General features: G+C 38.8%; 1 protein-coding gene across 1 annotated transcript in view; it reads left to right on the top strand.

The window, feature by feature from the left end:
• The first annotated feature begins 1,418 nt into the window (after window positions 1–1,418).
• The window catches only part of OLA1 (Obg like ATPase 1), a 118,198-nt gene continuing 92,572 nt past the window's right edge, over window positions 1,419–27,044 (top strand). Inside the window, exons 1-2 of the mRNA XM_014307206.2 lie at window positions 1,419–1,555; window positions 16,493–16,598. Of these exons, the coding sequence (XP_014162681.2) occupies window positions 1,419–1,555; window positions 16,493–16,598 (243 nt within the window). The remainder of the gene's footprint in view (window positions 1,556–16,492; window positions 16,599–27,044) is intronic.

Here is a 27,044-nt window from a genome sequence, read left to right as displayed (position 1 = left end):
AGGGCAGGAGTCGAGAGCGAGGTCAGCGCCGGCGGAGGGCTGGTGTCACGGCTGACGCCGCCCCGCCGTCTCCTGTAAACTGTGCAGGAGGTGTCCGATGCGCTGCTGCTGGTGTAGTCACCTGCGATCCTCGCGGCCCGTAAACCATACCTGCGTCGCTTTTATTCAACAGGCCCTTTGCCTCCTTTTCAAGCCATTTGGGAGCCGTCCGTGTTGGATACAAATAACCTAACAGCGCCTAATGGCATTCTGTGAAAACACGTTTATTTTTTTGTTTTGTTTTTTTCTTTACTAAATGCCAGAAGTGATTTCGTGCACAACGTATTTCTTACTTTCATTGCAAAAAGAACTGAGGAGGCTCTGTGGTTATATAAAGTGCCAAAAAATTCCAAAGGCAGGGAACCGCCAGGCATCTCTTTGCTCTTGTACCGGGGCGGGAGAGGGGACGAGGGGCATTTGACATCCTGTCGCTTAAGATAGAGGACGTTATTTTACAGAGTAATCGCCAGCAAAACACTTTGAAAGTCAAATTCGCAGCCTGCAGCACGTTTTTCAAGCCTCATATACTCCCGTGGAAGCAGTGCTGCTAATGGCAGAAAGCTTGCTCCCTCCTAGCAGTGCTAGGGCGCTGCTGGAATAAGCCGCCCTAGCACTTGCCTGTGGCCTCTGCACTGTGCACACTCCACGCACCCAGTGAGCGACAGAGACTATACCTGCTCTCTGCATGTGCAAAATGTAAGTCCAAACCTCGGCTCCTCAATGTCTTGCAAGCTAGTCCCTTTGATTTGTAATTATCGGAGGCTTCTTAAGTAATTGGCTAGAACTTGCCCGTACTGTGCCCGCGGAAGATCAATAGGCGTGCAACTTTTCATCATCGCGGTCGGCTCTGTGAGAATGGGAATAGGAGCTTTTCCCCTTCCTTTTTGCCGTTCCCAGGGCAGCTGGGTACCATTCTGAACCAGAAATACGATGAGTGCGTTTAGCAATGCCGGGGCCTTGCTCTGCATTTCAGTCAATATTTCCTTCTCGGTGCCGCCTCAGCCATCCAGTGTAAAACCTTCTAGCAGATGCAAAATAGGCATCGCTTACGAGCAAGATGGAGAAACCGGGAATTTGAGATTATGATTTGCTTTTCTTCGCATGTTTACATATATACGTGTGTGTGTGCGTGTGTATGTGTGTGCTTAAATAAGGTGGGCATTGCGGTTTTTTCTACATTGTGTTATGCAATCTATAGGACGACTGCCATGGGTGTCCCTGGAGATTATCTTTTATTTAAATGTCTAAGGCTATTTTCAAAGGGCGCTCGCCTTTTTGTCGCCGGGTATTAAACAGAGTCGGGGCAGTAGGTGAAAAAAATTCTGTTCTGCGCTTAATTCTTTCCACATTGGCTCGCAGCTGGCGCAGGGGTCCGAGTGATGCATGGCAAACCCTTCCCTCGGAAGGTCTGCCCGGAGCAGATCCTGAGCGGCGGCTGTACCCAGGGGGGCTCTAGCGCTCGGCGGGTGGAGGCGGCAGAAAGGCGGTGGCGGGGGGAGCGACATAACCCCCACGGGTGAGGCGAGGAGTCCGACAGGGGCACCCGGGAGCCATCGCCCAACAGGTGACTCCTTCCTTCCTTCCTTCCTTCCTTCCCTCCTTCCTTCTTTTCTTCTTCCTTTTCTCCGGGGAAACCCGCTCCTTCCCTTTCCAGGAGCCTGCCATGGTGGTCGTCAAGTGTCAGCGCGGCGCTTCTGGCCAACCCCAGGGCGGCGGGGGGAGAGGGTCTTTCCTCTCATCCTGGGGAAAGTCATCAATAAAATACGGCTGGGAGGCAGACAGACAGAGCGACGGTTAAAATGTTGCCTCTACATCAGCGAGTAAAGGCATCCGCTGCCTGCTTGCGCTCCCACAGCAAAGTAGGGATTCTGCTGTGCCTGAAGACTGGCGGGCGGCTCTGCCTGCCGCACATCCATCTCCTCGCCCCTTTGTAGTCGGAAAAGTAACTAAAACCCGCAGGAACGAGGCAGGCGGTGGAAAGGCTGAGCAAACGGCGGCGGAAGGGGGAACGCTGCTAAAATCTTTAGGGGGTCAAGTATTTTCTGACAGATTTTTTTCATACTCCAAAAATCGAGTTTTTAAACAAAGATCAATGTGTTATGCTAAAGTGTTGAGCTGACTGTTAAAACATTTGGGGGGATAATGACAATGTAACAAAGGCCTGGTTTGGAGTGAATCATCACCCTTTTAAAAGTTAAAGCAATTTTCAGGAGAATAGCTTTCAGCAAATGCTTTACATTATTCAAAACGGCCAAATAATGCTCTATTATAGAGCCTGAATGCTGCCAGTCAGCCCATAAGTGCAATTTGTGCAAAGGCTCGGTGCCTTATCTCCACTTCTTTATAAAGAGGTGAATATAAAACAATTTCTTCCAAACCCAGACAGAGAGCACGAAAATTGCTTCCCTTTCTGCAATCAGGGCAATTTAACTGGAGTGCAATTAGCACTATTAAATGTCGATTCTGCATAAACAAATCTGACTAAGAAGCGAAAGTGGGGTGAGAACCTCATATAAACTGAAACTGATTTTTAAAAATTATGTATCCGGGTCCTTTACAATTGATCCGTGACGTTTTCATCTCAGAATATATTTACATCATAAATACATTACAGTTAAATCAATGTAAATCTAAAAAAAAAATCTCAATATGAATGCTAGTAAAGAATAGCCTAATTAAATGCAACAGTTCACTTTCTTTGAACAATATTGTTTCCCATCTTCTCTCTACGAGTGTCTTTTGATCTGTGCAACTACTAAAGTTGCTGTCTTTAGGAGGTAGAGCTGGGAAACAATTCTTTCATTACAGATGGTTGGGAAGCTCCTGGGTTTATATTCAAGAGCATCAGATGAAATGGCTCGTCTCTTCAAAAAAAGCTCTGGGAAAGAGCTGCCAAATATTTTCCAAATAAATCGATTTAGCACCAGTTAAATGCAAGGTTGCTGTACAATTTCCCCTGCATTCTAGGAGGGGCACGGAGTTTTACCCATGGCAGTTATGGGTAGGAAGGGGGCAAACCCTTCCAAGTTTAAGAGAAGCAGCCTAATTTTCTGCCAAATAGAAAGGACATGGGCAGGAAACAGGCAAACTCCTCGCTGCCGAGATAAATAATTGTGTCCTGCCAGATTTTTTTTTTTTTTTTAGCAACAGTTCTTCCGTGCGGAACCCCCTCCCCCCTCAATTACACTCTTCACTTACGTGATCTAGAAGCCAGCATTGATTATCAGAGCAACTCAGAGGGGTACCTGGTGATAAATTAATAACTTCAGTTAGGAAAAGGCTCCCCTGCTATTTTGCCCAAGACTAGATACTACAAGGGGGAAGTATAAATAGAGATAGTGTTAGAATACAGACCTTGGTGCCTGTTGAGTCCACTGAATTCTTTCCACTATAGAGTTTTTAATTTGTAGGTAAAGATGAAGTGCAGCTTTTGATTAGAAGGAAATCTTTTATAGTTAATAAAAAGGGAATGAGCATTGGGATCAAATAGATAATGGAAATTAAATGAAAATTATGGTACTCTCCCACAATTTCTGCTTGATCTTTCATATGATGTTTGTTACATGGTGCACTCCCCTCTCCTCCTGCCCCCTGCACACTGAGCCCCGAGGTGGAGCATCAGGCTGGGCTTTCATATTTTCTCGATCTTTAAGGTGACGATCTTTTCTCTGTTTAAGAGTAGCAGGGAGACCCATATTACCCTGTGTTTAAAAAATCTGCACAATCGTTTCAGAAACCTGCCGTTTACTGAAAGCACTCAAAAGCGTTTCTTTGGAATTAATTCTCTTCTGCTAAATTTATTTGGACTGTGAATTTTAAAGCTCCCTTGTTCTGTTTATCTCAGCCGGAGACACGTTAACAATTCCAGGGAAGACTAGTGTCAAAGGAAAGAAGGTGACTGCAGACTGGATGATGATTTTAATTACTACAATTATTGGGAGATTATTCAACAGCATCATAGATTTGTTTTCTGCCTTGGTATGAAAGTCTGAGGAACATTGTGCGAGGAGCATTGTACGAGGATTTTACCTCTTGGTTCACATGCTTTCCAGTGCTCTTACGATGTATAGGTTAGGCATGACAAGCTCAGACTGCAGCAGGTTGGAAATTCAGCCAGTGCTAGCGTTCAGAAAGCTTTCTTAAAACGCAGGTGTTTCTAAATAGAAAGAGTTTAATTAGTAAACGCTTGGACCCAACGTTTATAGAGCGTAAAACCGCCTTTCCACACAAGTCCATTAAAGCAGCTCTGCTGACTCGGTAATGAGGGGAAGCGGCAGCACCGGGCGGGCGGGAGGGGAGCGGGCGAGTGCCTCACCGGAGCAGCCTCCCCGCGGAGGAGTCCTGTCCCTGCGTTGCTCCCAGCATCCCGCTTCCGGTGCCCTCCTAGCTTTTTACACCACGTTTTTAGCCAGGCGTGACTCAGAATGTTGACTGTGATTAAGCAAGCTGTCTATCTAGAGATAGAGATATGTGGCAGCGTAATTGGCGGCATGATTGACATTTCAAAGTTCTCTTCGGTCCACAATGACCAATAAATCCTCCTGCAGCTTTTGCCATTTAATGAATTGCTATTTTGGTAGAGGAAAATATGCCAGACCCCCATTCCTATGTTCTCTTCTTCCCCCTCACCCTGTCCTGGGATTAGGGCAAGGAAAGAAGGGGAGCCGTTCATTATGCTCTTTCTGTGTTCTGTAATTACTGGAACTCAGGCTTAAGGTGAATTTCAGCTCAGATCATGAACCATTTCACGTTCAGATGCAAGCTTGCAATACTTTCCTAGTGGCAATTAGGAGCCTATTACAAGCCATTAGATTGATCAATGTACCTTAAACAATGTGAGTGATTTATATGGCAAAGAAAAAAAACCTTCTTACATCCATTGTACTGTTCCAGCGACCAACCTGGCCCTCTGTCTCCATTCATCACAGCTTTAAACAACAAAAGCAATTTATTTAGTAAAACTTAAATGCAAAGAAAAGGGCTCAGTTCTTCGTCATGTAGGGCATCTGAGCTTTATCTCTTTATTGTCAAGAGATGTAGGCTGGAAGAATCTGAGTTTGTGGGGGGGGGGAAGGGAGGGGTGGATTTGCTGGTTTCCAAATGGGTTAATTCACCTTGTACCTGAAAGAAGGAAACAAAGAGATCCCTGACTGCTTCCTAAAGAGGACACTAATCTGCTGTGCAGATGCAACACAAGGAGGAAAGCAGGGGCTTACACAAGTGTTCAGCGAAGTGTTTGGTTAGATGATTGTAGCCTTTTAATGACAGTCTGGACGCAGAACCACGATCCCTGGTAGCTCCAAGACAGCTCAGGAGTGGAAAGCAGGCTGGGATGTGCCAGCTGATGGAGGGACAAGGGTAGGTGCAGTCTTCACCGCCATGGGTGGTTATTCTAACCATGCTACAACTAAAAAACTACAAAATATCGGCTGCTATAAAAGCTGGAGCTGCTACCCTGTAGGACTTGGGTCTGTCTTTATTTGCCTCCTTTCACAAGACCCAGGGAACCTCTCACACCTGGAAAATTCCTCCTAGCTCCTGCCAACCCCAAAATGAAGGTTTGGGAGAGACTGGTGACTTTGCACTTGCTACCAATTTATTAGGTAAACAGAGATTTAGTTCAGAAGGAGCAGGACCATTGATTTACCATTCATTGAACTGATGCCCCCTGTTTCTTGCATTTTTCTTACCTTTTTGCTAACCGTATTTTCCTTGATACTTAGCACTCCAAAATTAGTCTTCTCTATACATACCAAGTGACAAAATGAATCTTTGGCTTGGTATTAAACAGTTCTGACATGCTTCAAATTAAAACCGCTGAGAAACAAAACCCCACACGTGAACTAACTAAACCATTCTTTAAAATGTGACTTTAATGGGACCAGTGTAACTGGTGACAGTGTTTCTTAGAAAAAAAGCCAAAACATCTGTACGTCTTGGTTCAGCTGGAAATTGATTTTGGAATATCATACGAGAGAGAATGTTATTAACTTAAGATTCCAATTATTATTTGTGTTTCAGCAACAATCTGCTCTCTGGAAATTGCTGCAATGCTTGTCAAAAGTCACTGTTTTATCCCATAATTTTCTGCAAGGAGGTAAGCACAGAGCTCCTCAGTATCAGTACAAAGAAAAGAAACAAGGAATGAGTGTCAAGCTCTATCAAGAGATACCACCCTTTTGCTACAAAACATGGATACAGCCATTCCTGATTTTCCAAGTTGTCCATATGGGATTGATATTACTCATTTATTTAGTTATCAGCTGCTTGCTTTCTTGCTAGCAAGGGATTACTAAAACACAATGTCCACAATATAAAACCAAATGAGAGTTTCAGTAGGAATAAGGGCAGTCCTCCCCCTTCCCTAGAGGAGATCCCACATTGAGAAGAGTGTTTATGTCGTGAGAAGAGCATTTCTGGTGAGTCTGTCATACACTAAACCCACTTCTTCCCTTTCTTATAGACACTATGCTATCGAGAGCTTTACCCATAGAATCAGCACTGTGTCCTGCTTACCTTAAACTTTATCATGGAGGAGACATCAAAGAAGAATAAAAGATCTGGAAGCCTCTTTCAAAGATTTTGTAGAGGTTGTCCATTTAGTCACATTGTGCTTTAAAGTCTTTTTCCTTTTCCAAAGCTTTGCATTTGTCACTTTGCCCAGGAGAGTTGCTGGGCCAGTCTCCTTAGGACATGTTCTGGCCTTCCTCTACTTTAAGTATTGCTGCAAAAGCAGTCTACTTGAAGGGATTTCTGCAGTCCTTAACTACACATATACAAAAGCAGCCTATGCTTCCTAATATGCTGTTTCAGGCCCTTACATTCCAATCTGGCTTGCATTGCCCTTTAATTATCTGTCTTCTTATTGTGATCAAGTGAATTTTTAGTAATCTCCACATTTATTGTTAAGGTAAATAGATGCTGCTTTTAATCAGTATGGAGGGCCAGACCAATGCAGTTTGAAGTAACTTAAGTCAACTATAAAGGGTTCAATGTGTGTATAATTACAGAGGACGTCAGCTATTCACTCCAGTCTAATTCAGTGTCTGTTTAGAGACAGAGCTCTTCCTTTCCTCTGCACCCTCTCTCACCTGATTTGCTCCCCACTGCTCTGCAAAGCCAGCAAGAAGAGCACAGTGGAGGCCAAGCTAGCAGCAGCCCTCCTGAACCTCAGGCTGGATTAATTTAGTGGATTGGAACGCCTAGGTGAGTATAAGCATACGGGTACAATATAACGCCTTCTTCCAACAAAAAAGATTGATTGCATCTTAGCCTCGGTATTAAATGTGCTATTATCAGAAGAAGCTGGAATAATGCATGCAGTAACTTTAAAATAAAGTAGGTTTCCTTTGCGAGCATACTTATTATGTCAATAGTATTTGAGAACTAGTTTAATAGTGGCCATGTTGTTGCTTACTAAAATATATTTGAATTGAACACGTATATATCAAGGTATTTTTTCTTAATTTTAGTTTGAATTATTCCTGAAGTTCTCATTAAATTTACCATTTGTAAAGGACAGATTAAATGAAAATGGCTTTTAGAAAATAGAGCTGGAAATTATTTTGACCTTTGTGACCTGCTAGAGGTGATAATTTGCTGCAATACTGCATGTTGGACGTATCTGACATTTTAGGTATTCCCTCATAGTTTCAGACCTTTGTACAGATGAACTCCACCTGGGACAACTCAGCAGTCAACTTCTTGTTACCTTCATGTAAATGAGAAGACTACAGCTGTCTCAAGCAATCTAGGTGGACACCACCAATGGAAAATTAAACTTGGGCGAGGGCAATGCTAAGAAAAGAATGTCTATTATCCACAATAATGCTCCTAACATTTTCTAAACAGCTATTACCTGTGTCTGTCCATAATTGTCCTTGTTACATTAACGTTGCAATCTTTCTTTCTGAACAGTTACAGAAATCTCTCCCCACTGACTTTTCCATATGTAAACAACCTATACAGCATTTTGTAATGTAAAACAAATGTGGTAAGTAGGTCCCACATTAAAAAATAATTTTGAGTGGAATGTCTGAAATGCTCAGGGGATTTCAAGGGGGAGGTTAGAAAATACCACCACTTGCACTCAGTTTCCAAATGCATTCCCATATATGCAGATGAGTGTCCATAGGACCTGTGGAGCACATTGTTGCTGAATTTGGATTGTCACTGAGAACAAATAACTCACTTTCTCTTTTGCAAAATGATGCAAAATAATCTGTAGTGGATTTTTGTTATATTTCTCATGGCTTTTACTGCACATGAACGTAACTAAATTTTTATATTGACAATAAAAATATTTATCTATTTAGAAAACAACTTGACTGCAAAATTCCCAGTTACGGCAAAATAAATAGAAGTCAAAATCTCTATCATCACATCCTATCAAATTAGAGTAACATGCTAGTTATTCTAATTGAAATGTGATTCTCTGTAGGGGCAGACCATTATACACCTCAGAGGGATTGAAAGCAGGGAAACAAAATGCAAGTTTCACATTTCTAAAATCTCATCTCCACACTTAAGAAATAGGATGGTCACAATTCCCATGCAGTACTTAAGACAGTGTAACTTGATCCTCCATTATGTATTTTGGAGGAAATTTAAGAAAGCTCCAAGGTTTGTGCACCTAAGACATGTAGAAAAATGTGTCAATGTGTCCTGTTTGTCTGGTTTTTGGAAAATGTCCTGGCTGGAAGCACAGCTCTCGGAGCAAGAGTGTCCTCCAGCTCTTTCCTATTATCACTGTACATAGATCAGGATGTGAAATAAGTAGCCAGACCTTTCAGCCAGTACCCAAGTTGTTATGCACTAACTTCAAAAGAGACTGAGTGAGAATTACATGCTCCTATTCAAAGATGTTGAAGTTAGTGCACATAGAAACTTGTGCTTGTTCAGAGGAAATGTCTAAATTTTCTAAAAAGGTGTGAAGTGTAAAATAAAATTGCAGGCTTTGGAAAGATAAGTTGTGTAATGCCACAGACTGTTCTGAAACCCTCTTTTCCCAGCAGTGGGGGGAGTGCTGATATCCAGAACACGGAGATGCAACACTGTGTTTTTCCAGGGAGTAGCTGTGGTACCCACAGATTGACTAGCCACATTCCATGAAGCAACAGGAGCACAGGAACACCTCTTTGTGCCAAAGTACATGCTAGAGATGCTACAAAACATGGTTTATTGCCATGTGAGGGATGGACTGAGCCCATATAACACCAGCTGTTCTAATGGTGTGCAAACCCCCACAGTATCTGGAATTTTGCATCTTCAAGACCGAAATTTTATGAACACTAATTATTTGCAGATGGTGCCTTACCTTACTTGCAAGTGTGAGTGTCTGCACACTCACATTTGCAACTGCATAAGGGAGAGGGAGGGGATCTGTGTAAATAAACTGCTTAAAAAGAAAACCAAATAGTCAAACTAACAGCTTGGTAGTTTGATATTAAATTGCCTATTGTTACAGTATTTTTCAAATAGCTGTTACCATAACAACATATTTTTTCTTTAAATTTTTTTAGCTGTTTGGAAAAAAAATTCTTACCAGAATTCTTCCATAATAGCTTCCATTAATAGCACTGTCTTCTGTTGGGGAGGCCAGTGCTGATGTCTCCTGCTGTCACAAGTCACTCACACATCTAGCAGATGTTTTGTTTGATAAGGCCAATTTGAGCTTTATAGAACACGTTGTGGTTTTTCATCCATTCCCAAAGAGCAAATATCAGTTAGGATGAGACTCCAAACTGATCATTTGCAGGGAGACAAGGAGTGTGATACCTGTCAGTGGAATGTGACCCACCCTGAGAAACTATCTCAGACAGAACTGTAAAAGATTCTCCTTTAACACAGCAATAGTGTACCAAGCACCAAGAGACAGACCTTGGAGCCATACCTATAACAAAACCAAAAAACATGAGAAGGGAAAGGAGGGAGAAAGGAGGTAAAAATCCTTTAGGAGGCCAGTATTTCTCTTCGATTCTGTAGCACACATTTTACTAAATTCTTAATGTAAATGCTGTGGATGAAAGTGATTTATCTCTATCAGACAATTTATTTCAATCAGAATTAGAAAAAGTGAAAGAAAAGGAATCCACTTTAAACACTGATGCTGCCCCAGCAACACTGGCAATTTTATTTTGGATTCAGGTAATTTGCATGACTAAGAAATAATTGCTTTTCCAGCCCCTACACACACTTGAATGTGGATAACATGTCCAGATTATTATATTTAATAATTCGTCTGCTAATACTATCTTGTTTCTGGAAACAGAGACACAACTATTTATTTTTGCAAGTCTTATTTTATAATCAGGTTTTTCATTTTATAATCACCTAGGACCATATTTTAGTGTAAATTGTTTGAATTGTCTTTAAGCATTTACTGCAGAATTAGAGAAGGTTACATGAAATATTTGAATGCTATATAAAACTTCTCAGAGGAGAAGAAAATATTGCTATATGTTATTTCTGTGTTAATTACCTGGATCAAAATGTGTGGCAGCTAGCCAGCCCATAGGGCATGCTACTTTTCTAGAGAAGGTGTGTAACTGTGTACATCCAGATGTGTGCATATGTGTGTGCCCATATTTTCTTTGTGCTAGCTAAAAATAATATTGAAAAATCTTAAAACAGTGTTGCTAAACAGTGTACTTTAATTTCCGTACTCTTTTATGTAAATCTACATTCACAAGAGTAGTTTAAATTAATTCCAGAGAGGACATTCCACATTTGTACATGTGTAAATGACACCATAAAACAAAGTGGTTATCTGGTCATAAGGCTGCAATGAGACTACTGCCACAACATCAAATCTTCTGTTTATTTGTGAAGGTATAAAACATTTGGGTGAGCCTGAAGACAGCAGTGTTGAAAACAGCATCACAAATCCTGTTGCTCTGTTTAAAATTCTGAATAGATAGGGTGAAGTTCAGATATTTTTTCCAATATGTAGCTGAAAATATTTCTGTAAGTAAATTGTTTCCCCCCATATTTCAGTGTATTTAAAAACATGCACACTTGTAAGTATTTCCACTTTTAAGAATGCTAGTTCCAGTTTTAAGAATGCACCAAGTCCTTTTGCTGCGTTTCTGGTTTAGCAACACAGCTGTGTCAGGTTTAGCTGACACACGATTTGACATAAAAAGGTGAAAGTGGTACTGCAGATGCCTGCAATTTGACTGATAATGTTAAGAATGTTCATCCACATACTGTCCATTAGATTTGCTTTGCTGAAGTGAGGTTACTCAATCTGAGATCACTTCATACAGGCAACAAGTCTGAAGTTTTAAAATCAAGAGTACTGCATGCTCCTCTTTTATGCTCCGTATTGGTTGTAAATGCATGAAACAAGTGTTAATGAGATGCAGTAAATTTATTAACAACAACAAAAATCTCTTGCATTCACCCCATTCTGCTGTAACTAGGATTGAGAAGACAAGCTTTAAACAGAAAGAGCTTTCATATCCTGCTCCAGGAGTGTGACCAGCCATGGTAGGTTGCTCTTGGATTCATAACTACTGAAAGGACTTTTGAAATGGGCTCTATTTGAACTTCTGAGCATGGTCTATAATCTTGTTTAATAATTACATCAACTGTGACAGTTTAATTCAGTGTAGGTACCTAAAACTATTCCTGAAATTAATAATAGGCATGCTTTATAGCTTATGCATGTCAAAAGTTGTAAGACAAGTCTCATCATGGAATGTAACTATTTTAACATGACTTTTTAAATAGTCCAACCATTTAAAACAATTACATAACATTTTTCCTCCAATTTTTAAAACAAAAAAATCTTTCTTTGTATTTATAGGGTTGAATATAGTTAAGTGACCTCTACAAAAGCTTCCTCTTTGAAGTGTTCTCTGAAGAGATCTTCAAGGCAGCTGAGTGCCTCAGATTGTGACTTTGTAAGGTTTTGATGCTAGAAAATTGTTTAACAAACAGCTCCAAAATATTGAGATTTTGATTAGTAACATACAGTGTCACGGTATTTAAAAAATATAAAGTTTGAATTCTAGCATGTGGCAGAAGAGTATGTCTTCCACATGGTTAGGAGAATGGGAATGGGGGCATACCAATATCTGAGCAGGAGGAAAATAGTTGTATAAAGCCAATTAAACTATTGTTTAGGAATATATTGTACTGCTGTCTCTACTTGTGCCAGAACTATTCCTCTAAATTCATGGTTGCAGAGGATGATCCTTCAGCAGAATAGGGAGTTTGGGTTACTGTTGCTTTGTTTTTTAAATGTATGTACTGTATGACTCTGCAGAGTCCTGGATTTGGTTAACATTAACTTCTCAGCAGAGAACAGTTTGGGAATATTAGCCTAACTTCTTAAAATAGTAATATGTGAATAGTATAACTCAGGAAATCTAGCTGAGCATAACAGTCTTGAAGAGCAATTCTCACACTGAAATCAGTCTTGAGGCCTCAGAACCTTTCACAGTAGTTAATTTCCTGTAGCGTTTCATACTCTACTTTTCTCATAAAAGAGTACTCTGCCAAAAGAAGTTTTGCTCTGTCTAAGGAAGCAAAATACTGCTGTACTTGGAGTCTTTCCAATGACAGGACTTGAACTAATGTTAAGAGATGCTGTACTGGCCTACACTGAGGGGTTAGTTTAAAAATCCCACCTAATTTATACCCTCATTATCACTAGATTAGGATTGCATCTAATCCCATAGTAATTACATATTAGTTGTATATATTAGCTCTAGGGTGGGATCTGATGTTTGCATACAAGTATTTATTCTACTAAGTGAAAAGGAGAAAAGACCTACCCAACTCTGGCATCATACATCTATACCCCATTTGCATATATACCTTTTAAATTCTAAACCAGAAAAAAATTTGTAACTTTAATTTCTGTTTTGGGGTAAGCCAAAAGGGATTTAAAAAAGCCAAAAGTGTTGATTAAGAAAAAATTACAGGAGCAAAATGCAAAGTAGTCAACTATTCAATGTGAACACATTAACATTAGAATATGCCAGCTGCCATTTACCATGCCCATTGCAATGCTGCAACTGTCCAGACATAACGCTGTTGGAAGATGAAGTGTACCTGTAATTCTTACCAATGCCAGCATTTCTTTGTTGTTTTTAATGGTTGGAAGTAATGGGTAGCCATAGAGATGTACAGTATGTTTCTGAGCAGTTTTTCATTTGATCCATCAGTTTGAGGAAAATATTTCCTAATGCCGTTCTCTATTAGTGATGGAAAGTCATTGCAATATGAATATGCTTTCAGCAGTGCACTATGGAAAATGGACAATAAAACTCAAGTTCTTCTGTCTTCAGATCAATGTAGGCATGAATCTTAAAAATGTGAATAAAAGAGCTCATTCAGCAAGCCCTACTAATTATGTCTAGCCCGCATTTGCAAATTGTTTAATTGTGGATTGGTATTACTAAATCTCAAGGATTATTTTGCAGTTTTTGGAATCAACATTAAAAATAGTCTCCATTTAATCTCTTTCAGAAGAGTTGAAGCTAAATGTTACAAAACTAAAATGTAAATAATGAATAAGAGTCTCATAGCCAAATTATTATCTAATGACTGGAATCCAACTTCAGAATCATTACAGAACTTATTTTTTAGTGTTCATTCACCCCACCATAGATATAATTTCATAACATTTTTTAAAGAACATTTTAATAAGCAGGAATATGACAAACCTTTGTGAATTAGGATTTTGAGACTGTAGATTACCATCTTTAATCTCAGCTAAACAGAAGATAGTCTCTCAAGATCCTTAAGCACAAATAAATTTTAGTTAGGTTTTTTTTCCTAAACAGTTTCTGTGTGTGAATTTCCAACTGTTGATGCAAATACCTACCACAGCTCACAGACGATTGCAATTTCAAATTTCAAAACTAAGTAGGCTGGTATTTCTTCAGTCAATAATGCTGAAAGGTACATACCGAAAAAGGAGGAAAACCCTAAAAACATTAAAACATCAAGTATTTTCCAAGTGCTTAACTCATGCAGTCTTTGGGAATTACAGAAATTTAAAACTGCACTACTAAAGTTGCTGACAGCATGCTGCTTTTCAGTAGTGAGCTCTTTGTCATGGATGGGAAGGCTAATCAAAGTGTGAGGCAGCCTTGCTGTTCCAATTTCATCTTTCCAGAAAGACTGGTCTCTGAGATACTGAGGCATCAGTTTTTCACCTGATGGATTGTTGATGAGGCTTCACAACCAAATCCTCACGGTGTGTGAGTTACAGAGCTGGCTCTAGGCAAGTTCAAGTTAAGCCATTTGTATCCATGTCACTTTGGACGTGTCTTGTTTGGTGAGCAATTAAAAAAAATAGGTCGTGTTGTACTCTGGAGATAGTGCTGTTTGTGATTCTCTCAAAATTTAAACATTTTGCATGCCTCAGACCACTTGCAGGGTAAATGGAGTCCCCTGCTGAGTAGCTAATAGGGGAACTCACACTTTCAAGAAAAGTGTGTCTAATAGCAGGGGATTTCTATAAATCTCCTGGTTTGATGTACACCCTCGCTTAAATGTTATGGGAGTGGCTTCAGTACCCTGCAGCTTCTGCATCCCACTTGTAGCTGCAGCCAGGCATATTTAGAAATTCATTGAAGGCAGAAATTTTTAAAAAGGAGTTATCAGCTCTCCTTAGAGATATCAAAAATCAAAAATTAAGTAATTGGTTTACCTTTCTTCCCTCTTTCAAAATGCTACATGTGCTTATTATTTTTAAGTTGAAGTCACAACTCTGGAGGATTTTTGAGTTCTATGATAGTTGAATATGGACTGAATCTATATTTGTTCAATTTTAAGCAGAGAAAGTAAAAGAAGCAAAGCTACTTTTGAAATGAATTTATAAACTGAGATCATTGCATATAATAGTATGTTGTGTACTAGATAGTATTGATATGAAACTGGCCTCTGAAGTAAGAAAAAAGTCCAACCAGAAAATATTTATTTGGTAAATATAATGATTGCATTTGGTAAACAGAAAATATTTGTTTGGTAAACATAATGATTGCATGTTATGCTCTTGGACATAGCATCTCCCAGGCACTGTTTGTGATTCACAGACTGGTGATTATTTCTAAAAGAATCTGGAAATTTTCTGAAAAACTAGAACACACAACATCACTTGAGCAATTAATGGTTTTCAGTAATTTTGTAGTTCCCTGAAACACTAGAGAAGCTTCCTAGATTTTCTTTTCTATGCCAAAGATCTCTTGAGCTTTGTCTGTTTCCTGAAAGCCCTTGCTTGGGTGTTTCTAAGACAGCTTGATGTTCCTCAGCTGGGCAGAAGGCATTCAAGCAGGTGCTAAGTGTAATAAGGCTAGATAAGAGACCAATCATGTTTTTAATGGCCTACTCCTCCTTGGTTTTGGGAAGTGGATAGTGTGTCATGATCACCCTGTTGGTCTTACTTTCAGATACAGACTGGGGAGGTGGCTGGGATTTGTGCATGTTACAAAGAGCATGTTCTTTGTAATAAGTCTGGCTATTAAATGTAGTTTTGTGGCTAGTACAGCTGTCAGTCTGATAGCAGGCATAGCTTTAGTTCTGTGGAGGTCATTTACCCCCTGTGTTATCACAGCAGTGAGGTGAATACTCACACTGGTGGCCAACCTCTCTTTCTAGACTGAATGCTGTTCTTAGGCATTTTGTGCTTCACAGTACACCTCTCCAGAGAAGTGGGAATCTTAAGCTTGAAAGACTCCTGAGGCAAATGCTATTTTAGTCTCATTGAAATCCAGCAAGGCACCAAGCACTGAACAAAAACCCCACAGAAATTACAGAAGAAATAACAGGAGAGACTTGAAATCACCTGAATTAATAGGAGTTCTTACCCTGCCCTGCAGATAGGTGAGTTCTCAAGTGTTGCTGCTGCTATTGCTAATTGCCTCGAATACCCGACCCATGAGACTGCAAGTGAACTGATAGGATGTTTCCTATGTTGCCTCACATGAATAATTCAAAAATATGCAGAAGATGTGGCAAAGTATGATTACTCTTTTCCCATGAGGAAATCTGAGTTGGTAAGTGTATTGGGGTCTGTGTTGGATGGACTTTCAGTCACTCAGAATCTTCCTTGATTGTTGAATGGCTTTAAAATTAGCCCATGTTTCTGCTGGGATCATGCAGAAAACATTAGCCAACGTGAGAACTGTCACAGATAGCTGCAGTGAAAGTGGTTAACTTGATCTCAGATTCATCTGTGAAATCATCTGGGGTTTTATTCAGTGAAACTTGCAATGAATGTGTGAGCCCCTATTTTTGTTCTGAAGTATATTTTCTTCCTTTTTAGCTTATTTTTTACAGTGTATTTCTATTTTTTTGTGTATTTTAATTATTCTTTTGCTTTGAAAACAAGACATGGTTTGTCTCTTTCCATAGTAAAATTAAGAATGTCATCTTGAGTCTGCTGAATTAGGGAAAACAACTTGAAACATTTTGTAACTTTTGTTTTCTGTAACAGGAGGGAGTTAAGGCTGATTGGGACAGTAGTCACATACTGTTTGTGCTGGTACTACTCTGAAACAAAGAATGATGAGGACTGGAACTTGCAGATTCAGAAGGAGCAAGTATGCTTCCAGTGTAAGAGTTAAGAAAAGAGAAACAATCATTCAAGTTATTATTTAATGATGGACTGAAACTTGCTTTTGAGAAATGACTTCAAAACTTATCCCAGATAAAATGAAAAGAGAATTACCTTTTACCTGGAAGATAAAAAATTAGTAATATTTTTCTCAACCATCTACTTAAGAAAATTGGGTATAAATTGACATAAATTGGTTATTGAAGCAGAGGTACCACTAAAACTGTGACTGATTCTATTAAGTCTTCTCCCACTTTGTGCTGCAAAACAATCTCATCTTCTCATTAGAGTGGCGGGAGACAGCTCTGTGAGTGACTGTAGATTCCTTTCCCAGAGTCTGTAAATGTTTCAGATGCATCTGTCAGGCCATACACCAGTTACTAACATTCTCCAAAAATAATGACACTTCATTGTTACTGAACTAACATAACATAGGTATTCAAACTTGGCCACCTACCTACGCATTCCAATCTACAAAACACTGTGAGGGAAGAAAATTGAAGTGGGATCATCATTTGGCAGATACATATCATAAATTAGTGATCTTCCCAAGGCTTTTCACTGAACCAGCAGTGCAGCTAAATAGCTGTCACTGAGGCACTATGCTCATATTGTAAGGGAATGGATTAAGAAGAAATCATTAATAATGATTTCTTGATGATGATTAAACAGTCATTGATTCTTTAGAAGATAAACTGAGAGGGACATAAAAGCATTCTCAGCTGTATCAAGGCACCAAGGTAAGGAGTGTCAGTTATTGGAAGCTGCTTGAGTCAGGACCCTGAGGGAGGCATAAGGGGTCACTTATGTCATGACAGCCTTTTTCCACCTGTTGAGGAGCTTGGCTGCCTGTGTTGGGGCGGGACTGTCACCTGCATCAGGTGCTGTGGATAGACCTGTGGGAGAGAGTCTCACTGGGGACTTGTTGTCAGTTCAGAGGTATGTTTGCACTCAGGTGTGAGGTTGTAGGTGTGCCAGTTCTATGAAGATCCCATGATCTAATCTCCAGTCTGTTGTCACTTGGCTACCTAGCTTGACCATCACTTGTTTTGTCACTACTGATTTTTCTGGCAGTGAATGATTTTTCCCTAATCTAGGTTGCCATTGCCAAACCTGCTTTGCTCTTTTTGCTCTGGTATTATGGGGAATCTGTTGCCCATTGCCAAACCTGCTTTGCTCTTTTTGCTCTGGTGTTATGGGGAATCTGTTCCCACTGGTCTTGCTGTCACCCTTTGTGCCTGGTTGGAGTTCTGTGGGTGGACTCAGCTGCTCCAGGCCACCAGCTGCCCTGGTGAGAAGGGGAGAGTGTTTCCAGCCCCTGGGCAGTTATCTGGAGCCACCAGCAGCGGTATTTCACTCTTGGCTTCCTTAGAGAATTTCAAGGAATTTTGATACTTGTATTTCAAATGGAAGGAAACAGGACACATAGGACCAGGTTTTCTCTAATTAATACCACAAGACCCATTTATTTTGGTGTGAGAGACTGTAGCCAGTTGTAAATACCATAATAAATGTTTTTGGAAATGATGGTCTACTTTGGCAAGCCTCTCCAGATCTTTAAGACCTTCAAGCTTTCCATCTGTTATCCAGAATGAAAGACTAATGGATATAATTTTACAGACTATGCTAAAAAAAAGTAATGCTGAAATCACTGACATACTTGGTAAGTGTTTTGTAATTAACATTTTCCCCCCTTTTAAACCACTAAAGCACTTTGTGGACTAGATTACTGTGCCACTACTATCAAATAAGGTAGGAAATCTTTTATAATATTTTGGTTCCTATTTTTACCCAATTTACATTATGGCATATTAAAGATTTCCATAGTTCAAATTGGTGAACTGATGTTTAGCTCTAAGTGTCTTTAAACTTTTGGTTTTCACTGTGGATTTGACATAAAAGAAAAGTTGTACTTCAGTACTAATTAGTTACATTAGCGTTATCACATTTTTGCAGATATATTTTTAAAACACTTATTCTGATTATTTGTTTAATACAATATGCTGATTCAAATTAAAATGTTGACTTGTTTTAATAAGAACTCTGACATCTGTTCATACATCCTTCATGTAAAACCCCTAACAGAATTCTGTTAGTCCTATAACATAGTGGTATTGCTATAAATGTTACCAAGGTAACATTTATGTTTGGTAAAAACATTTTTGTATGGTATGTTTTTACCATTTTAAACAAAGATGTTCAATGCTAGTACTTATTCCCCAACTATCTTTTTGAAACCATTATCCTGAGAAGTAAATAATGTTTGAAAGAAGGCAAATTTTTAATGCAGAGCAGCATAGTCATCAATAGCCTACAAAATACACTTTAAAAATCATGCTTTTACAAACATGACACAGACTCTGCTGTAGCACTGTATGCTCTAAAAGCTGCAGATATATTTTAGAAAACACTGATGAAGCCATTACTGCTTCATGCATTTGTTCATAGTATATATCATTATTCAAGAAATTTAAGAACCATAATGATGGAAAATCACACAGAAAGAAAAGGAACATGGACTTTGTCAGAAACAAGGGCTACATTTTTATTCAAGAGGCCATAATGATGGAAAATCACAGTGCAAGGCAGAGACGAAACAGGGATCCCATAAAGGACTGACACACCACAGTGGCACAAGTAGTAGAACCGTCATAGCAAGTGGATAAAAATAAAGAAAACAAAATTAACTAGAGAAGAGCTGGATTCAGGGATGAAGCAGAGAACAGAAACAAATCACAGTAAATGCTGAAGGTTAATTTCAAAGAATCTGCTGAGAATGAGTGCAGAGACAAGTTCCATCAATATTAATGAAACTGAAATAGAACTCCAAATGACCATGAGTATAAAATGGCACACAAAGCATTTTCTTTTAAATAGGTTGGAGATTAGATCATAAGACCTTTCCAAAAATGAACAGAATACACACAAGATGTTATTATGGGAAAAACTATAAACAATCACAACATAATTAATATTTCTATAGTTCTTTTTTAAGATTTATCAGCACACGCATTTATTATAAAAGGATGGTTCATAGAAGAAATATTTAGGAATATAAGCAGAGAAGAGTATTTTCTCATGTCCAGTGTTCTACAAATATCTTAAAGGGATCTTGTATAACTTCAGTAGCAGTTTTTGACTCTTTTTTTAAAGCAGTCTGAAAGAGCTAGATACCTCAAATCCTTAATAATATGTTCCACTTCAGGTTTATGTAATGCACAAGAAAATACTATTGCCCATCTTGAAGTGAAAAAAGGATAACCATTATATGTAACTTGTCAGTAAAAGCTCTGTGCAGTCAGGAAAGAAACTTTCCTAAATTCCTTAAGCTGCCCACTCATATCCATGAGTACAGGCCAAGGATCTTTCAGAGATTCTTATATTCTTGACACTAAAAAGTTTTGTGCCACCAGCTGACAACTGTATTCACTTCTCATCAGATAGCCTATGGTTAGAAACAAAGGGGCACACCTTAAAAACATGATTTTTAACAAAGACCAACACAAATGTGTAATTTCTTGGATGATATCGCCAGGAGCCCTGTAAATTGTGGCTGGCATATCAAATATTGTAAAATCCTTAGCACAAGAGCAGGGCAAGTGAGTACCTTTCTGATAAAGATTGCTCTTCCCTATGAACGTTTGTTGTGACAGGCAAAATTTCAGTGTCATAAAGAGAGATTCAATCTGTTTCACTCATGTAAAAAATTAAACTATTAAAGGTTTTTTCATCTGTTATGAGAGTGGCCACGTCTTTCTTCTCATAGCAGATCACTGATGTTATTTCAGTGCCTTCCCACAGCTGATCAGCAGTAGTTCTTCTCCACTTTAGGGTTCTCAGTGCGCTTGCTGCCAGTGCACAAACCTTTCTTTTACATTGTAGTAAAGATGTGATGGTCTAAATAAAGCTATTGAGAGAAATAAAAATACTTTGTAAGACAAAGTCTTGGTTTAAAAGGGAGACTGGGATATAAATATATACATATATATATGCCTTACAAAGTATTGTACTTTGCCTTACAAAGTACATAATTCCAGCATAAAAAATACTGGAATAAGTGCAAAAATAACGTAGATTAGGTTTGGCAGAAAAACAGTTATTTGTGGTAGGCCATACTCCTGTGTTTCTTCATTGGGGCGGAAATTACATAGTGGCAGCCAGTAGCTAAACAGTGGCAGAAAATCCCTTTCCAGAATTTATTTGGGTTCTGGAATCCCTAGTGAAATCTGTGTCCAAGCAGTCCATGCTGTTAAGTCAAACTTTGGTTGCACCCACAAAAATACTACAATCGTGAGGCAATGCAATTTCTATGATCACCTGTTATTTCTTAACATGGTGATAGTAAGCTTTACCACTTGATAAGTAATTTCTTAGTGTTTTGTAATAGGGTTTTATTGTCTTTCCAGAACCCCTCTGCAGAGGTGTTCTCAAGCTTTGGCTGCTCAGCAAGCACTTCTGGCATGCTGAGTCTGTCCTGCTGTGTGCATCCTCCAGAGCAGCAGCTAGCAAGGCAGGACAGTGATCTCTTCCTGATATGGAGGTGAATGTAACTCTCCTTTAGGACACCGGGGCATGGGATACAGTGGGAAGCTGACTGCGGAGCAGGTTTGTGTCAGGTGCACTGGCACCTGAACAATTGTTGCCAGATGATGGTGGGTGCAAGGGAGCTGTGACAAGGCACCTTTAGAGATAAGGACTGCCAGGGTCTCTGCAATTGCTGTGGGCTCTTGCTTTATGCTGGCGCCACCAATAGTGTGCATATACAGGTTGTTTCCTAAGTTAAAATGTGGCAAATCCCACTTATACAGATGAGAGTACTGCACAGTTGAGAATAGAAAGTTAAGAACAACTTTGTAAGTAAATTATGGGGAAAACATTGGTGTTGAGTGAAGCTTTGCTGAGCTTCTAAGCTTTTCCGAATAGAGAGTTATGAAATGACAAAGTAGCTAAGAGGTCCTCTCCTGAATGCACAAGTGAGGCATAATTGCATTGTGACTTTTTCTTATAAATAAGAACAGTACCATGAAATTAAAGAAAATTATATATATGTGATCTGAGTTTTAAATTGATTTTATTGGATTTTTGTAATATAGTAGCTGAGTTATGAGGAAGAAATGATTGGATTCTTATTATAACCACAAGAATGCAGTATCAGCAGTATGCTTTAGGATTTACATGTAAACTGAAGCATTGTATGGAGTAAATCTCCATTGTATTTACAGAGGTCACTGTAATGCTAATGTAGAACAGAAACTGTCACTCTACCTTCTCTAACAGTGCAGTGCTAGCTATGACAATGTTTCTGAATTGGACCGAGGCATACACTCATCTGTTCATGCTAAACAATATAACTTCATGAGGCAAAACTAGCTGCCTGCAGTTGTAAACTTTTGAAATATTCCTCTGCAATCCCATCTTGAGGGGTAGTCTGTATCCCTGTTACCATCTCTCTAGGGCTGACGTGCTTTTGGGCTTTAATGGATAAGCCCAGAGGAACATGTCCCACCCCCTTTTTGTGCACCAGGCTCCACATCCAGCCCTACGTGCAGTTTTTGTGAGCACTCTGGATGACCTGGTAAAGGCTGCAGATTTTCCAGAGCATAAAGAATTCTTTGCTATTTTGCAAATATTGTCTTAACTATTTCCCACAAGTAACTCTTTTTCTACGTCTCTAGAAATGTAGATGACTCTGATTAATCCCTTTTATCTGAACTTAGCAGGTTATAAAATACTTTACAATCTGAAGTTAATAGGCAGAATAAGTATAATACGGAAAAAAATTTTAAAGATTTCCAGAATTGCTGCATGATGTCTTCCAATATTTTGTTTGGTTTTCATTTTACAGTCATTTTGCAAATATGTAGTGTATAAAATGTATCATTATCACCTAACTAACGTACTTTATTAGGTATCTCATTTTGTTCTTCCATCAAAACAGAATGTATCTTATGAGGCTAGAATATAACTGCTCAATCTGCGTTAGATCCAGAATGAGGTTTGTGGCTTTTTTCCTGAGATCATGTTTTGAAGTTCAACTATCCAGATCTCTCTATACATTTTTCTGCTGTGTTCAATAAATGAAGTCATTCAATCTATCCGAAGAAGTTACATCACAAACATTTTTGTGCCCTAGAAGAGAAAGATAAAATGTCTTTTAAAGCTAGGAAGAGTCTACTATTCTTGCGTAGACATTTAATTGCACACAGTTAAAAATCTACATTAAATGGCAAAACTTATATTATTTTAGCTTTTGATGTTGTAACTTCAGACTTGTACCCCACACAAAATGTAGAGTTTAGAGACCTTTATAGAAAGGTAATTTTATTTTCCCTAAGGTTTCTTTCTTTCTGGTGTCTCTCAGGCTGCTGAACATTGCTCAAAGATTACAAAAAACTGATTCAAGAATAAGCCCACCTGTGGGTTTATTCCTAGTCAGCATTCTTGCAGGGTGGGCTGGTTTTGAATTTTTGTTTGATTTCTTTTTTTTGAAGTACACAGGTATAGTCCAAATTCAGGTATAGTCCAAATTTAGAGATAGAAGTCTCCCTACTTATAAATTAGAGGATCTTCTTTCATGTTCAGTAATACCCTTCAAGGCGTGAGAAGTATTTAAGACTTATGTTCCTTTTTCATAGTTTGTTGTTTAACTATCAAGCAACTTGATTAGGACACAATTCAATGCTACCATCTACAATGCTAAATAAAGTGAAATCTACATCTTTTTATTAGATCACTACCATTCATTTTGTTTTAGCAGTTTTTTTCTTGTCATATGGTTTATTTGTTGAAAAAAAGGTCATATCCTAGCCTCTTGGAGGCCTAGAAAAACCCTAGTATTGCTCACCTCATGATCACTCCCAATTTAATTTTGTCTCTGCTTTTATTAGTATTAATCATAAAAAATATTTTTCTTTTATAATAGTACTTTCATTTTGCTAAGGTCCTGAAATGTTTAAAGTAGACCTGTCATTCTTGAACTGAAATTTTAATAATTCACTGGTAATTTGTCCTACTATAGAACCTCTCTCTTCTTGGCTTTCTCTCTTGTGAGCAAATCTCTTTCACTATTCACACTATGAACATCTCAGTATGCATTATGCTTGTTAGAGACATTGGCCATGTTAAAGTTATGAAATTCAGCTGATATTTCCAGAGTTATGATCTAGAAATAGTAATAATATGTGGCAAATCAGACTGTTCTGCAGTAGCACTAGATGCTTCTAGACTGAGAGAGTCTGGGATGCCACAGAAAGGGGTGAGAAAGATGTTTTATGCCACCACAGCAGTCCTGACCATCTTTGGAGCTGCATTAACACCATCAACAATCTGTTACCATTAAAACAAGGACAGTTATCACAATAGAAAAAAATAAAAATGTATAAATATAAAATGCAAAGGGTAGTATGAATATAAGTGTATAAAGAATGGAGTAAATTGAGATTCTCTATGAAATCAGCCAAATCCACAGCTAGAAGAACAAACACCAAACTCTACCTGTTGAACTCTACCAAATGTAATGTTTAAAAATACTGTATTCAAGAACATGTTCAGCTGTGTGATGACTACCTTTAAACTTCACAGAACTCAATGAACACCATTTAGTTTAGACCATGCCCTTGAGTAGTGTTTCTTTTTAGTACTGAGTGTATTTATTACTGGGAGTCATCTGGCTCCCTTCAAGTGGCAGGGACCTGGGTAATTCCAAGCTGGAATGTACAAAAGCAGCTGTGTTCTTCTCACCCCCTGTGCTGCACTGAATATTACCTGGTCACAGCAAGGATCAGGGGCTCTGTCTTTATTCTCTCAGTTCTACAAAACCGCTTATTTTTGCAGTTAACGGCGACTTTGCTGTAAATATATGTTCTGGGCAGCAGAAAGCAAAGACTGTTGGTGGCAGAAACAATAAACTGTTTGTTTTATTACTGTCTCTTAAACATTGCTTTTAATCAGGTAGAGTTGCTCCAGGGCTGTTTGGCTTCTGCACATGATCCAGCTGTACAATAAGCTGTATTTGTGCAGTACTTCAGTGTTGGAGAGTTGACATTGAGATGATTGCTTTCTAGATGTTAGTGGTTTTTTCCATTAAACTTATAAAACACATTTTTTATGTAATATGGTCAAGATTATTATGGTTTAAACTCTGTATGCCAGTTTAAAATGAGGTTTTCAGCATTATGACAGATTTGGATAGAAAATTCAGCTAAATAAGGCAAACCTTGACTTTAAAAGCAACTTGAAATCAAAAGCATGTAAGATGAAGTGTTACATGGTCATGAGTCAATTTCTAGCTGAAAGAATCGTATGCTTTGAAGTCCTGTATCTGCATTTGGTGAAGTGGCCATGCTAACAGTAAGTTAGATATAGGAGCTATGGAGGGGGAGAGGGGGGAGGGAAGGGGAGAAGTGGGCCATTTTTACAGTACCTTATATGAAGAGCACAAATTAAAAACTTACATTCAAACTTGCACATTTTTGTACACACATTGCTGACTTTGGTACCATATGTAGTCACATTGAAGTACAGCAATGAAAGTAGGCAGGATTTTAATTTCTTTTTATCTTCCAGTTCAGCTATTTTCCCCAACAGCTAAAATCAAAATTATACCTATAGTAGGCTTTATTTTTTGTGTATACACAAACATACACACATACACTCCTTTACTTCATGTATCAGACTGCTTATGCCTTACACCTGTGTTGTGTTTACAAACTGGTAAGTAAAATATTTTTATTTTAAGAAAATATGATGTTCATCTGCCAAGAGCTATTGTGCCTAGATTGGACAACAAAATAGTCTGACAAGATGTTTGGATTGTGGGAAAATTTAATAAGCAGAAAAGCTCTCCAAAAGTAGTCTTTCAGAAAGTTTGTGGCCTTATTAATAGAGGTAGTCAAATCCATCCTGTATCATTGCTGTGAAATAGTCCTGCAAAACACTGCTTTCAGGACAAGTAAAGTGTCTTGAACTTTAGAAGGGTGGAAAACAATGATGTTTTTATTTTGTTCCTGAAAAGGAAATTAAATTTGGTTACTGAAGATTGTCATTTATGGATGTGAAGGCTGCTGGTGCTACGTTGAATTTGTAATAATTTCTGTTAGTTTCAATTTTACTGAATGTTTGGTGTAGTAATGCATTAGCTGTATTCAACAACTAAGTAACTGTGTCTGAATCTGAACTAGATATACTTTTTTTCCCTCTTATGTGTATAATGATAGATTTTAAGACAGTAGAAAGACCACATAAATATATTAGCAGCAAAACCAGCATTCTCTTCCTCAATATTATTGTTGCAAAAATCTCATGTCACTGAAATATAAAAGTTGTAACAGACATTTTTTATGTATAATTTCAGATTAGACTTAATAAAAGCGTCCTTTCTTAAAAAAATTTCAAAAATATGTTCAATATTATGTTCCTTTTACTGTGAGTGAGATGATATATATCTGATGATACTCTCACCTTGACTCCTTCACTCTGGTGTTTTTCAAGTTTTGAGAATTTTGTCTTACGGACTTAAAATAGGGCATGCTATAAGAATAGTTTTTACTGCCTTCTCTTCTTCAATTTTCTTAGCAGGCAACACTTGATGGTGCCTGTCTTTAATGGTTCAGAGAAGCAGAGACTGAGTTAAAGAAAATGTCTAATTTTTTTAAAGAGTCCTGATCTGACTTCTGTAACATTTTCTACAATTAGTTTTTCGTAGATTCTAAATGTTTCATCTGTTCTTCATAACCTCTCTATTTTATTCCTAGATTATTTTATTATTTTGCCATGTAAATGTTCTAAATCAATCACAATGTATTTACAAGAGTCTCCTGACCATATGTCTTTTTTTCTAGATAAGCATGCACAAAAATCTAGTGGTGTGCCTAAGCTCCAGCGCTCCTTTGAATCCAAAAAGCATTCTCTGGCTATGGCAGTATGGCACTTCTCTGGGCATGGTGTATTTCACCTTTCCAGTGCTTCCTGCTCTGGTGCAGGATTGATGGGTTGGCGAACAGGAGGGCAGGACCTTAGCCTGGAGCAGGCTCGGAGGTAACCTTATCACTCTCTACAACTCCCTGGAAGGAGGCTGTAGCCGTGTAGGGGTCAGCCTTTTCTCCCAGGCACCCAGTGACAGGATTAGAGGACAGGGTCTTCTTCAGCTGTTCCTGAGAAGGTTTAGACTGGACATGAGGAGAAATTTCTTCACGGAAAGACTGAGTAAACATTGGAATATGCTGCCCAGGGAGGTGGTGGAGTCTCTGTTGCTGGAGGTGTTTAAGGAAAGACTGAACGTGGCACCCAGTGCCATGGTCTGTGAGTGCCATGGTCTAGTTGACAAGGTGGTGTTTGCCCACAGGTTGGACTCCATGATCTCAGAGGTCTTTTCCAACCTCGTCGATTCTGTGATTTGTGCGCGCATTTGCGACTCCGGGTGCTCCGCCGTTCC

This window comes from Geospiza fortis, unplaced genomic scaffold, assembly GCF_000277835.1.
Source record: "Geospiza fortis unplaced genomic scaffold, GeoFor_1.0 scaffold112, whole genome shotgun sequence".
In the NCBI taxonomy this organism is placed as follows: domain Eukaryota; kingdom Metazoa; phylum Chordata; class Aves; order Passeriformes; family Thraupidae; genus Geospiza; species Geospiza fortis.
The sequence above is the reverse complement of the archived record's forward strand: the minus strand, read 5'-3'. Positions and strand labels throughout refer to the sequence as shown.